Source organism: Macrotis lagotis, chromosome 2, assembly GCF_037893015.1.
Source record: "Macrotis lagotis isolate mMagLag1 chromosome 2, bilby.v1.9.chrom.fasta, whole genome shotgun sequence".
Lineage (NCBI taxonomy): Eukaryota > Metazoa > Chordata > Mammalia > Peramelemorphia > Peramelidae > Macrotis > Macrotis lagotis.
Window position 1 is genome coordinate 278,654,134 of NC_133659.1, and position 14,163 is coordinate 278,668,296.

The 14,163-nt window shown below is 37.4% G+C and overlaps 1 protein-coding gene across 3 annotated transcripts in view; it reads right to left on the reverse strand.

Moving 5' to 3' along the window:
* Positions 1 to 207: 207 nt before the first annotated feature.
* The window catches only part of TBC1D30 (TBC1 domain family member 30), a 127,624-nt gene continuing 113,668 nt past the window's right edge, over positions 208 to 14,163 (reverse strand). For 2 of the 3 annotated variants that reach the window (XM_074226215.1, XM_074226216.1), the window contains 2 exons: positions 7,796 to 8,002; positions 208 to 5,038 (listed from right to left, as the gene is read on the reverse strand). In XM_074226215.1, coding sequence (XP_074082316.1) covers positions 4,275 to 5,038; positions 7,796 to 8,002 — 971 coding nt within the window. In that variant the 3' untranslated portion in view covers positions 208 to 4,274. Of the gene's footprint in view, positions 5,039 to 7,573; positions 7,634 to 7,795; positions 8,003 to 14,163 lie in introns of all 3 variants that reach the window. The other variant, XM_074226214.1, reaches the window with a different exon arrangement.

Sequence of the window (14,163 nt, forward strand, 5' to 3'; positions counted from 1 at the left end):
CTTTTCTCTTGGGCAGTTGGACAGAAGTAATTCTTCTAATCTAAAGCAGGGGAAGATCACATCAGCCTTGGGTTTTTTTCTTTTTTCTTTATTTTTTGGCAATGGGGTTAAGTGACTTGCCCAAGGCCACACAGCTAGGCAATTATTAAGTGTCTGAGACCAGATTTAAACTCAGGTACTCCTGACTCCAGGGCCGGTGCTCTATCCACTGTGCCACCTAGCTGCCCACAGCCTTGGTTTTTAACCACATCCTTATATCATTTAACCAGGCTCTTTGATGCTGTGATTTCATATGAAAAGGACTCCCAGATCTTTAAGTTGACTCAAATTTGGGAATATTTATTTTATTTGAAAAGGTTAATAAATCACATGTAGGAATCCTCAGTCAGGGTCTCACAAATAGAACTGGAAAAAATACCACCAATCTGTACAATCAAAAATTCACAGTTTTATTAATCATAATCATTCTTTAAATATTTAAACAGGAAAAAGTATTGTTTTGGTTTTTCCACAAAGGCCTGACAAAAGACAAGAAAATATCAGTCACAAAAATATCCCAGTGAGATGCACAGTAAAAAGCACAGACTTCAAATAGGTGAATTGTACACTATGAAAACATTGGATCATTTTTAAAGTGACATTCAATGTATATTTTATGCTCATAAATGCCCTCCTCCATCCTTTCCATTCACTCACCTACCAACTCCAACTCTCATCTGGACTCCCTGCCATGTAGAAGGCATCCAATAAAATATAGAGTTTCAAAAGGAGCTTCTCAATCACACACACACACACACACACACACACACACACACACACACACACACACACATATCCAATTATCATGTTTCTCTTCATCTGGAAACTCCAAATTGTATTCAGTTCAGATTCTCCTCCTTCATTGAGATTCTTATCATAATTGGGGCCAAAGGCAAAATCCTGTCCCTTAAAGATCATCTCTCAACTCTGCTCCCCAAGTTAAAAAATTCTTTAAGCTGTAATCAGAATCCATCCTTTGATAAGATAATAGGGAAACCTCTATTTGTCCATGCTTCTTTTGGGCCAGGGAAGCAAACTGCTTCTTACAGTGCTTTCTGAGTCTGGGTGAAGGGGTGGAAGGGACATGAGCTCTGTCTTTTTGAAGTTATGAAAGGGCATCAATACATGCCATGGGGAAAAGTACCTTGTATACACTTCTGCAGTCCATATACCTTTCCACAAAATGGGAATGAAGATCGGTAGCAATAAAATGTCTTGAACATGCACAAACAATTAGATTCAGGTATTTCAAAGAGTGATCATAAGAGGAGGAAGGAAGTGCAGAAACATCTAAATGAATCAACTCCCAAGGGAAATACTTGAGAATACAATATCAATAAAGCTGGAAATTAAGAAACTTCCTTTACTTCTGCTGCCTGAATACAAATCCCAGTGTGTATAAATGGTGACAGTGACAAAGAATAAGTCTTCTACATACTGTGTAATTCTATACAGCCTTGTTTTAGTCTACAAAATAGGAAACAAACCTAACTGAATTGATTCACAGTTGTGATTAACTGGAATATAGAATACTCTAGCTCAATCTTTCCACAGCGCCTTTCATATAGTAATAGACCCTTAATAAATGTTTGGTGAGTTGAATGAGAGTTTGGCTGGTACAAAAGTCTTTTTTTTAAAGAAAAATCTGTCAACTAATTTTTTTCAATACCTGGGCCTGATTTTTTTAAAGTCTGGGTTGTCTTAATTCAAAGGAATTGTGACAATAAATGATGTACTGAAATAGTGGACTTCCTGCTTAAGAATTAGGCAGATCAAGCCTTGGAAAAGGATCTAAGAAAGTCTTTTAAGAGCCAGAGAACTGAGACTGGTATTCAGATTTCAATATACTAGTTCCAGTTCTTAGGGGAGAGAGCTACCCTCTCTTCAGTCTTCCTCCTTCTGTGCCAGCTTTTAACCTTCTTTATGTCATGGTCCCCTTTGACAAGTCTCATGAAGCCTTTTTAAAAGCATAAAATAAAATACGAAGGAAATCAATTATGTTGAAATACACATAAGCAGTTGAGAAAAAAAAAGTTTACAGACTCTAGGTTCAGAACTTCTGTTCTATGTCTTAAGCTGGTAATGAATTCATCCAAAAGAAGAAAGAATTGAGACACATTCTGAAATGAGCCAGATATAGTCAAAGGTTCAGTGAGTAAGTGAGGGGATATGACTCACCTAGGTGAGTGGGGAGAACCAGAGCATAAAAAAGGCTTTAGGAGGTATGACTCTTATTCTAAAAATCTGACTGATGGAAGATAAACTCCAATCTCACTTTAGAAAATGTGGTCTCTCTTTGGAGATAGGGAGTGGGGGGGTCAGAGATATTATCCCAAGTAGGTCCACTCACTATTTTATCTGAGAAGTTGCCTTTGGACATCATAAAACTCAATAACTGCAAATGAATGATCTCTCATATTTTTTTTCCATTTTTAGCTCTTTGGGGAGGAGGAGAAAGAAGAAGATAACATGACAGTGTTCTCTTTCCTTTACTGTATGCAGCATTTTTAATCTTCACTTAATCCCCAAACAAATCACATCCCTTTCAACCTAAAAAGATCGTTATAAAAATTTAGTTTCAGCATCAGCAACACAAATGCAATCTAATTCATACTTCTTACATTTCTAAAAGCATCACTGTTGATTTTTGCAGACTAAGCTGAAAGAAATTCATTCTGTTTCCTTTAAGAGTTTGAGGGAGAAATGGACCTCCTGTTTTGCCAGAAGACAGCTGTATGAAGAATGAGCTCTCTTTTAAGGCTCAGAAGATCTGAGACGGTTCCTTGGCATTTCATAGCAGGACTCTGTCCCATTTGGCAGGGGAAAAACATACCCCATAGGTCTTGGAGTAGTTTACAAAGTCATGGCAAATGCCTTTTCAGTGTGAGTGTTGACATGATTGTAGCCAGTGTACCTGCTTATCAATTGAAGGAGACAGGTCTAAGTCAAAATAATCAACAGGAAGTGTTTATCTTGACTCATTGGGATATTATTTTGTATCATGTGGCTCAGTTTCTCTCTGTAAAATGGAGATAATAGTTGTTTCTTGCTTACAGAGGGCCCTGGTGATGAATGAACAAGGCAAAAATTAAGAATACAGTCACCGTATTCCAGTAACAAAGTATTCTCTCCACAAGAATTTAGATTTCAAGTAACTAATGTATTTGTAGCTAGATGATTGACTTGGTTTTTGAAGATGAACACCCCCTCCAGTGTAAGGGACCATCATGGTATCTGGGCACTCTTGAAACTTGCTGAACAAACTAATCACAAACTATTGAATCAAGAATGCCACTAACAACCAAAGTACATCAGTAAGATGGAAGAAATTTACAGTGAATCAAATTTAGCAAACTTGGAATTGTTCAGTGTAAAGAAAGCATCTACACCAAGGACTATTCATACACAATTCAACTATGTAGGTCCATTAAAAGTTATGAGTATAATGGTTAACCAGACACTGGGTTTCCACAAATGAAACTGATTGTATTAGTAGATAACTAGGCAAAAATACAAAATTATAGAAAGGCTATCTAGATTTCCTCCCAGATCTTTCAGCATGAGGATAAAATGAAAATTTGATACTAGCTAAAAAGAAACCACCATAGGGAAAACATGCCTTCATACACAAAGCTGTACACCACACACACACACACACACACACACACACACACACACACACACACACATATACACACAAACACACAAACACACACACACACACATACATGAACTTACAAGGAGGCTAGTGAAACTGATAAGAAATCTTATATTTCATATTTCAAGCAAATGTGTACCTGGTGGGAATGCTGATAAAATACAAAAACTGGAGGTTTGAGGAGTGGTCACTGGCTCCCTAGAGGCCAACGATTAACTTAGGAGGAAGGATCAAGGATTAACAGTCTTGAAAAAGATAAGCCTTTCTCAACAGCTCAGGAAGAAAAAGTAGAAACATACTTCACACCAAAAGCACACAAGTTTACTGTTCCACAAAATTTTTACTCTTTGTTTTCTGGGTGGATATGGTCACTCACTGCCCCTCACTATATCTCTCCTATCTAGCTCCTATTGTGAGAATCGCAATTCTCAAAATGCTGGTTTTTGCACTCTTCTTCGCCCATTTCTTTGCTTTTTTAATCTTGAAAATAAAATTTCTTTTGGAAATTGTGAGACTGAACATCCACAACACTATTTTAAAAAAAGACTGACCCAGAATGTACAGTGCTTATAGGATGTCATCGTTTTTTAGTACCACTATTACCACTGGAAGATTTGTTGAAACTTCTGCTCATCTGGGGGAAGTGGACAGTTGGGGTTCTTTCTGTTGGCCCATATAATCCCAAATTCCTGGCTGCAGTTGATTTCCGAAGTGGCTTGACACTGGGGAAGGGGCTAAAAATGGGTGCTTTTGAATAGCTGGCTTGGGAAGGCTTGACAGGGATCTGTGGCTCAGATCCATGCTGGTGGCAGGTCTGGCTAGCCTTGGGTTCCATTTCGACAGCATTCTTTTCATTAAGTTCTAAGGCTTCTAGCTTCAGCTGGACCTCTGCCATGTTTGCATTGGCATCTCTAAACTCAGGCTCAGGAGACTGTCCATCAATTGTCCTACTCATGCTATCTTCAGGGCTGCCTCCATCTCTTGCAGCCTTCCCTGCACTGGCAGGGGGCACATCCTCTGCTGTTCCCAGACTGGTGGCCTTACAGACTTCATTCTGCTCTTCAATGAGCCCAATGGTATCCCCACAACCTAGCTGGCTCTTCATCCTGGTCATGTTCTTTCTATGAACACGGATGTGGGTACGCCAAGGAGAGTTGAGCTTGGTTTTAAGATCTTCATGGGGAATGGGAGACAGCTTGCCTCCCATGTGACCAGGAATATGGATGACTGCATTTTTGGCAGCTCTATTAGTTGTTTTCAGTTTCTTTCCCAAAAGAAGATGGTTTATAACTGGAGAATGATTTACCTGAGATGGGAGGAGACTGGTCACTAGTCCTTTATCTGAAAGAAATGTTTAAAAAAATCCATGTGAAATATGCTAAAAACACAGGGAAACATTTTCATCTCATAACAGTTGGTTATCCATCACTAAACAGACACCATATGAGAGCCCTTCTTAGAGCAAAATAATGTGACTGAGAGAAAAATCATTAGACTATTCAACCAGAATCAACCCAATAGCTAGCAGGTTAAAAACTGAATTCTATGCACTTCATGAATCTGATCCTCTCCTTTCTATTGTTCATGCCAAGGTTCCTCATAGAATCATAGATTTAGAGTTGGAGGTAACTTTGGAGGTCATATAGGTCAACCTCAATTTACTGACAAAATGGAAGCCAAGCATGGATAATAGACCTGTCCAATGATGCACAAACAGGGATGGAGGCAGAATTCAAAGCCAGGCCTCTCACTCCAAATTCAGTGCTCTTTACATTCCACCATCTTGCCTCTTTTAATAGGATAAGTCAATCTATGGCATAAATGCTTCCTACTCTCCATTTACTGATCACAGGCTAATTTTTTTGTTTATAAGCAACCACTTAAATGATAGAGAACTTAGAAGAAACCTGGATTGTTGTTGTTAAGTTGGATTCTTGTTTTAAGCTAACAAGACAAGAAACTATGACTATAATAGTATAAGAACTGTCATAATTTCAAAAGAATGGAAAATTAAACATTATTTCTCTTGAAATAGGAATAAGAGAAGTTATGGAATATACTGAAAATTCCGTGTAATCATAGTAAACCCCTAGCTAAGATAAGTCATCTATACTACTTTTTCCTTTGTACTCAATTCCATATCTGTCTCCTGCTTCCATCATCCTATCCTTTTCTGCTATGTATACCCTCTTCAATCTTCCATTGATGGTAGCAGCAAGCCAAAGTAAGCAAGAAAAAAATATCTATCTGTAAATCTTAAACTTGTGAATATGGCACAATATCCAATAGTGAGTATCTGGTAGTGAATGAGGGTGGACAAGGGAAAAGGACTGATTGTAATAACTACAACTACCTTTGATACAGTGATGACAAGAATCCTGATAGGGACGATGGAAACAGAAGGGTTATGGGTGATTTTGAATGTCCAATCCCTGGTCACAATTCTGTTGGATTGGTCTAAAGATAAGTTGGAATAACTGCTTCCATGAGATTTGTTTCTAAATATGATAAAAGGAAAAAGTGCTAGATTTGGAATCAAAGGTTCTGTGTTCAAATTCTACCTTCCTTAATTTATACTATATCCCTTTAAGCAAATCAGTTTTCTATAAAATAAGACTAGCTGATTCTAAAGTCCCTTCCATCTCTCAATCCATGAAGGTACTTAATTCATGAGATCCAGAGCATGAACCAATGTGCTATTTATTAACTAAAAGGAATATCCCATAAGCCCAAGCACACTGCTTTTTACTTGCTGATGATTTAAAATTGAGTCAATACTTTCATGTTGCTTCTCATCATTCCTCTAAGCAACAAAAATTCTGTCTCTGTTCAAAATCAGTCACAGGTCTCTAAGGAATGGTAAGCACATGTCATGGTTTAGTTTTGTTTGTTTTTTTTTAGTTTAGTTTTTTTTTTTTTGCAAGGCAATGGGTTAAGTGGCTTGCCCAAGGCCACACAGCTAGGTAATTATTAAGTGTCTGAGGCTGGATTTGAACTCAGGTACTCCTGACTCCAAGGTGGATACACTTCGCCACCTAGCCACCCCCATGGTTTAGTTTTAAGAAAATATCATTTCCATTAGGCACCAGAATCATCACAATAGCTAGCAGCATTTATTAAGCCTTCAACCATATTGATGATTGGGATTATGGAAAATCAAAAACCACTTAACAATCCTTGGAAAAGAGTGCCCCAAAAGTGCCCTAAAAATATGTCACCATTTTATACCAAGATTTTACTGACCTACCATCAGTGGGGCTTATGCTTCTTAATAATTTTTCCAATAGTAGCAATAGTTTTGTGCTGAACCACTACTGTCTCTCACCATTTCCCGTGTGATCAGGAGTAGAATGGGAGAAAAGTGAATTGAAGTCACAGAATCTCTAAATTCATAACTTTTTTTAAGGTTTTTTTTTTGCAAGGCAAACGGGGTTAAGTGGCTTGCCCAAGGCCACACAGCTAGGTAATTATTAAGTGTCTGAGACAGATTTGAACCCAGGTACTCCTGACTCCGGGCCGGTGCTTTATCCACTACGCCACCTAGCCGCCCCCAATTCATAACTTTGATATCCATAGTGCCACGCTCTTATCAAAAGAACTCACTAGACTTCACATTTTACATTCTCATTGTCATGGTATGTCTTTTTGTAAGGGTTTAAGTTTGGTAAAAAGTTTAGTAGTGAGTTTGTTACATAAATGACCAGCATGTTATTTGATTTACTTATGTTGATCTTATTAAATTTGATTTTCATGGGCAATATAGCTAAAAGGGCAAAAAAAGCATCTCAAGTCCAAGGATGGAATAGATGTATACTTATCAAAATCAACAGCAAACCCATCTCCATAAGCCCAGTGATCAAAGGCATGTTTAAATACCATTGGTTGAGTGTTCCTTGGAATTTAACAAGACTCCAAGATCTTTTTCTTCCTTAGAGCCTGATAAAATAAGATAAAAGTGAAGCGCTCAGAATGTGCTTGTTTCCACAGGACTACAGAAGCTATACTGCCATTGGCCAGATGGCCAAAGGGCTCTTTGTTTTCACTGATTCACAGTGGTTTAGATCATGTTAAACTGATTCAAGCAAAAGTTCACATTACCTGCCCTGATATAGACTTGGTGAACCTGCTGCTGCTGCTTCTTTTTAATTCTGGAATATTGCCTCTTGAGGGCATTGATGTCTGTGGTCATGCGCTCCATCATCATGCTGTTAAAGGCGGCATGGTACTCACTCCGACAGGAATCTATTGCTCCAGGGCTTAGCTCAGCAATATTATTAGAACCCAGACTCTGTTCTTCACTCGAATCTATAATCAGGAAAAATAAAAGAAGAAAAAGAGGGGAAGGGGTTGTTATGGAGAGTGGGACATGGGCAGAGATGTAATATGATCCTTAGAAAGGGAGGAGGAAGAAAAGGAGGAGAAAACAGGAAGATGAAAAGGAAGAGTTAAGGAGAAAGAGGAGGAGAAGGAGGTCTGTGACCCTACAATTGGTATATCAAGGCAGAACAGATCAGCCCCTTACATTTGGCCTATAATATAATTTACAGGATTGTCTGTTCTCTCCTGTAAATCTTGTATCCTTACACTTCAACTATAAAATGAAACAATTGTACCTGAGTTCAAATCCGGCCTAAGACACTTAATAATTACCTAGCTGTGTGGCCTTGGGCAAGTCACTTAATCCCATTGCCTTGCAAAAAAAACTAAAAAAATTAATATTCACATCAAATAATCTAATCTCAGTGAAAAGGAAAACTAAGATTGTTTGGGGACATCAAATTAGTGGTTGAGAGATTTGCAATAGTCATTGCAGAGAATGGTTAGTGTGTATCAAACCTCTTTCAAAGTGACATGGTGAATTCATTATATACCTTATTAATAAAGCAAATTTCATATAATCAATCTGTGGTTGTACATATGATCATTTTTTCTATTCTTCTTTGTATATAGAAATGCTTTGGAGTTTCTTTTGGGGGTGGAGTTTAAATTTTAAAAACCTAAAAAAAAAAAGAAGCAAGTAATGTGTTTAGATCTCAGAAGGGCAGGGTAGAAGGACCACTGAGCAGCAGGGAGGGCCCAGTTGGAGTTATGTATTTTTATGCATTTTTAATGAGTGAAATCAGTTCAGTTTTATTATTTTCTCTGATGATGCTCAGAAACCCTGGGAAATTTTCTACATCCTCACTCAGCATTTCCCTCCCTCTGGAAAATACATCTGATCTCCTAAGATTACGAATATGTAAATCCTGAACAGAGATTCCTAGGAATAAGCCCCATACCAATGGAAAGCTGAAGGGAGAACACCTGAAATCTTCAACCCTGCTCCTATGAGCTACCTGTGGCCTCTACCCTCCCCACACACCCCCACATTCTCACCTGTCATTCTACTATTCAAACAAGGATATCTAAGCTCTTTTCTTTCTGTCTAATACTCTGGCATACGCTGGCTAACTGCAGCCCTGGACAGAATAGCTGCTCCAACATTCTACATATCACCTATGTTCTTTCTCAACATTTGTGCCCCACTGAGCTTCCCTCCTTCCACACTTTGCAGACAGTATACTGGGATTGCTGCTAAGAGCAACCTGGTTTCCTGAAGACCAAATCTAGTCCAGGTTAGCCTCATTTTCTTTTCTACCATGGTTATTGGTTAGTATACTAGGGGAATGTCAGATAGGATCTGGACTTTAGCAAAGAATGTGCCAAAGTCTTCTATGATGCACTTGTAGATAAGGTGGAGAAATGTGGGTCCTATTGCTGATGGGTGAATTTGCAGTGGTTTAGACAGCAGTAAATCCAGGGAAAGTTTAACCTATCCTCTGAGATTAGGTTTGTTAATATTCCTTTTCTCCCATTTACTTTTCTACAAAAGAGAACAGAAGAGCTTTGTGTGGGTGAAATGGGGAACCCTAAGTTCCAGATTATTTAGTTGTTACAGAGTAAATAATTTTTACCAGGTTTATAGCTGGGCCTTCATGAATTAAAATTGGGGATCTGTGAACTGTTTACCGTAAGGCAGAGTAGGGTTTCCCACAGACCTCCCAAGCACAGTGTTATTGTTCATGGGGAAAAGAGTGCAAGGAAAAGATTAAGCTCAAGAGTATTATCTAACTGAAAGATTATACTTTTATTCTAAAGGGTTTGGCACTTGAAGCTGAAAATTTCTACCTGGGGAGATCACAGGCATCATAACCAGGACAACATAAGGGGAAATTTTGATTGGTCCCAGGCAAGAGTTTCAATCTGTCCAAAAGAGTTATGGCATGAAAAAATCTGTAAGCTCTAAGCTAAAATAGCATAGCATGATCTTCTCTTCCCTAAAAAAAAGATTATCAAGGATTTAAGTTGGGGGGTGGCTAGGTGGCACAGTGGATAGAGTACCAGCCCTGGAGTCAGGAGTACCTGAGTTCAAATCCAGTCTCAGATACTTAATAATTACTTAGCTGTGTGGCCCTTCGGCAAGCCACTTAATCCCAATGCCTTGAAAAGAAAAAAAAGAATTTCAGTTGAGGCAGAAACTCAAGGTAGCAGAAAAAATGTATAGTGTGGCAGCATCCAGTGAAGAAACACCTAACCAGTCTCTGATAGATATTTGGGTCCAAAGGACAGCAACCAATGTAGCATTGAGCAGAGATTGTGTGACCACCAGGGGGCAGCAACGTGTCACAACTATACTCTTACCTGGTTCTTGTAGGTATGTCCCTCTGCACAGGTTCCCTACACATGTCCATTTTTTCCATTGTGTATTTATGAGAATTATACCAAGATTTATAGGAGAAATTATTGGTAGAATGTTTTCATGTCATGCTAATTCATTAAATATATTTGCTTTGAAAGGTTTTGTGGTACTCTGGCTGGCCATTTAAATTTAAAAACATTAATGTAGACTTGTGAACTGTGGTTTTTATGGGATGCAGATGCAAAGACTATCTTGAAAGATCCATGAATTGGGAGTTACCTCTGTCAAATTAAACAGGTAGCTCTAAAGACAGAATGTAAGCTATCAATAATCAAATGAAATGTTCCAAATCATTAATCACAAGATAAATGTAAATTAAAGCAATCTGAAGTTTTATCTTTCTAGGATTGGCAAAGGTGACAACAGATAAAAATACTAAGTGGTAGAGGAGTTACAGGCACACAAATGAAATAACAGCAGGACTTTGAATTGGTGTGACCATTCTAAAAAATAATTTGAAATGAAAATAAAAGGTCTCTAAATTATACATAATCTTGGACCCAAAACTACTACTACTACTACTACTACTACTACTACTACTACTACTACTACTACTACTACTACAACTACTACTACTACTACTACTACTACTACTACTAGAAATATGCCCCAAGGAACACATAAGCATTGAAATATTTCAAATATACAAATCGATAAATAGAAGGTATGTGTATATGTATGTATGATTTACAAACAGGATATCCCAAAAATCTTAGAGCAGTTTTAAGTTTAAAATGCACTAAGATTTTTGGGAAATCATATACTGTATATATACATATACATGTGTGAATACATACATTTATAGTTATAAGATGTGGGGGGGTAAAGAACTGGATAGATTCCCTTAAATTAGTATATGATTCAATAAACTGAAGTGTATAAACATAATTATACTGTTCAGTAAGAAAAAATGAATACAAAGGATTCAGAGAAATTTGGGGAAACTTGCTTGAATTGATAAAGGTTAAAGTATACAGAACATACTTTACATAATAACCCCAAAATTGTAAAGGAAGGCAACACTGAAAAGCTTCAAAACTAAATAATTTAGGGATCAATCGTGACTTCAACAGATTGATGTCTCTCAACATATTGTCTCTCAGCAAACATTTTCAGACATGGTTAGTCTTAATTATATTTAAATACTAAAGACAGTTCTATTAGGGAATGGAGTGATGAAAATACTGATATAGACAAAATAATACCAGGAAAATATTTTTAAAAGAAAAAATTATGAGTGACAATTGGAGTTTATAAAGCAGTATTCATTGTGCCTTAAATTAAAATGTGCCACTAGCAAGACAGTGCAAAAACAAAAAATGGAGGGGATTGGACAAGATGACCTTAAAGTTCCATTTCACTTCTAAATCTAGAGTCAACTATGATCACTGGTCTTAATGGAGGTATAACTCTCTGAAAGAGACCTGTAAAGGAGTACCACAATATTCTCTCTCTGGATTTATACAATAAAACATTTTTATCAATGACTTTAGAGGAAAACTAGATAATAGATAGGAATCATTCCAGTTTTAAATCTCAGAATTTTCTGGGAGAGCCAACATTATGAGTGGGAGGAGTGAGAAGAGGAGAAAAGAGGAAAAACAGAAGAAAGGAACCAGTTGACAGAGAGATTAAAGATTGAGAGAGAGAAGGAGATTGAAGATGCAGTGTGATGGAGAAGGCATGTAGGAATGAGATCTAGGTCACATATAAAGGCTTTGACCTTGCTTAAGAGGGAGGGCCACTCCTTCATCAGACACTGAGTGATGGTGGAGAGAGGGGAAGAAAATGTCCTCAGTTCAAAAGGGATGAAGGCAAGACCAGTAAAGATGGTCAAGAAGCAAAAAGAGGTACAGGCATATTCCCCACTCACAATTACCCCACAAAGATCTTGAAATCATTGTGCCTTAAATCATTGTGTCAGAACAAGTCCTGATCAGGAAATCCAAGGCAAAAAATATAGGGCATTATTTTTTCTAGCCCACATCTATATAGGGAAACAAAGGACTATAGACAGTGGGGATGGGATCTAGGGAAGAAAAATCTATCTGAGACTATCTGATCCCTACCACAAAGCCAGAGGGAAGTGTAAGAAAGAGGGTAGGTTAAGGGAGGGATTCCACCTAAGCAAAACTAATTCAAATCATGGAAGACAGATAATGAATAGGGGATTAAAAGGAAAGAAAAAAGAATATGAGTTTGTCAATTATCTCTGGAAAAGAGAATAGGGAAGGGGGACAGAAGCAAATTGTATCCAATCTTGCACACCAGTCATTACCCTTTTTTCTGTTTTCTAAAGAAGGGGCGGGAAACTCTTCTGCACTGTGACCAATCACTATTTCAACAGACTTAGATTGAGGCATTCTATCCACCAGCTGATATAAGCTAACAGACAAAGGGTGTAGAGTAAGACAGTTCCTCAAAGATGGCACCCAATCTCTCATCTTCCACCTCTGAAGCTTTGGACCAGCTATCTACCATTCATGGAATGCATTCAATTCTCACTTCCATCTCTTGGAATTCCTCAACTGAATCCAAGTTACTCATTTCCTTTTCCTTTATCATCCCAAGGACTACCTACTTCCTATCTCATGACCATAATCTATGTTTTTAACTGAAGTCTATAATAATATCAATAAAAGAATAATTTATATCACTCATGAATCACATTAATGTTTAGAAAATTCTTTATATGTTATCTCATTTGATCCACATCGCAATTCTATGAGATAAGGGGCATTTTACAGATGAAAAAAACTGAGGCAGGGAGAGTAAAATGAGTTACTCAGTTCCATGAAACTAGTAAGAGCTTGAAACAAAATTTGAACTCAAGACTTTCGATTCTAAATTCAGCCCTCTCCACTACATCTCCTAGCTGCTTTTATCTTCTTCCTTACCCACTGTGAAAATGAGTATTGTCTCAGAAATGGAGTATTTCTCCTCCTCTTGTTCTGTCTCTGAAAAGGAACAGTCATTTTTGAAGCTTTCTGAGGCTTTTCAATGCTTGTCATGAGAGAATAAGAAGTTGCCTTACTGAGCTTCTTATTACACCTCCTCTCTTTTGATCCATTTAGGCCTTACAGGAAGAGACAAAATTACAGACAATACACTCTCTGTTCCAGTCAAACTGACCTGGCCAGCTCTTCCTTGGTACATAACATTTCTCCTATCTCAATCCCTTGGCACAAGTGGTCTCCTTAGTCCAGAATATACTGTCTCTGGCTTACCATACTTAACAGTGTCCCTCCTTCCTTCATAGCACAGTGCAATTTTTACTGAGGCCATTATTAATAGTTCTTTCTGCCTCTTAAAACTTCATTGAATTAGAATTTGTTTAATGCTTTTTATTTCCTTATTTACACGTAGATTTTATTCTCCCACCACCACCAATATAAAGGAAGCTGCCTGAGAATAGGATCTGATTCATTCTAATCTTTTATCTATTTTTTCATTTTATTAAATTTAAAATATTGTTATTATTGATATATATATATATATATATATATATATATATATATATATATATATATACCTAATCTCTAGGTATAAATACTTGCTGATTTGTCTTGAGCATAATGGGTGTTAATTAAATGTTGAATTGAATTGAATATAGATGCTAATGATAGATTCTTGAGTACACAAAGGACCAAAGCAAGTTCACCCACATTCCATAGGAAGTCAAACTCAGTTTATCCTGGGCATATCATCACAAGAAATTAAGTTAGTG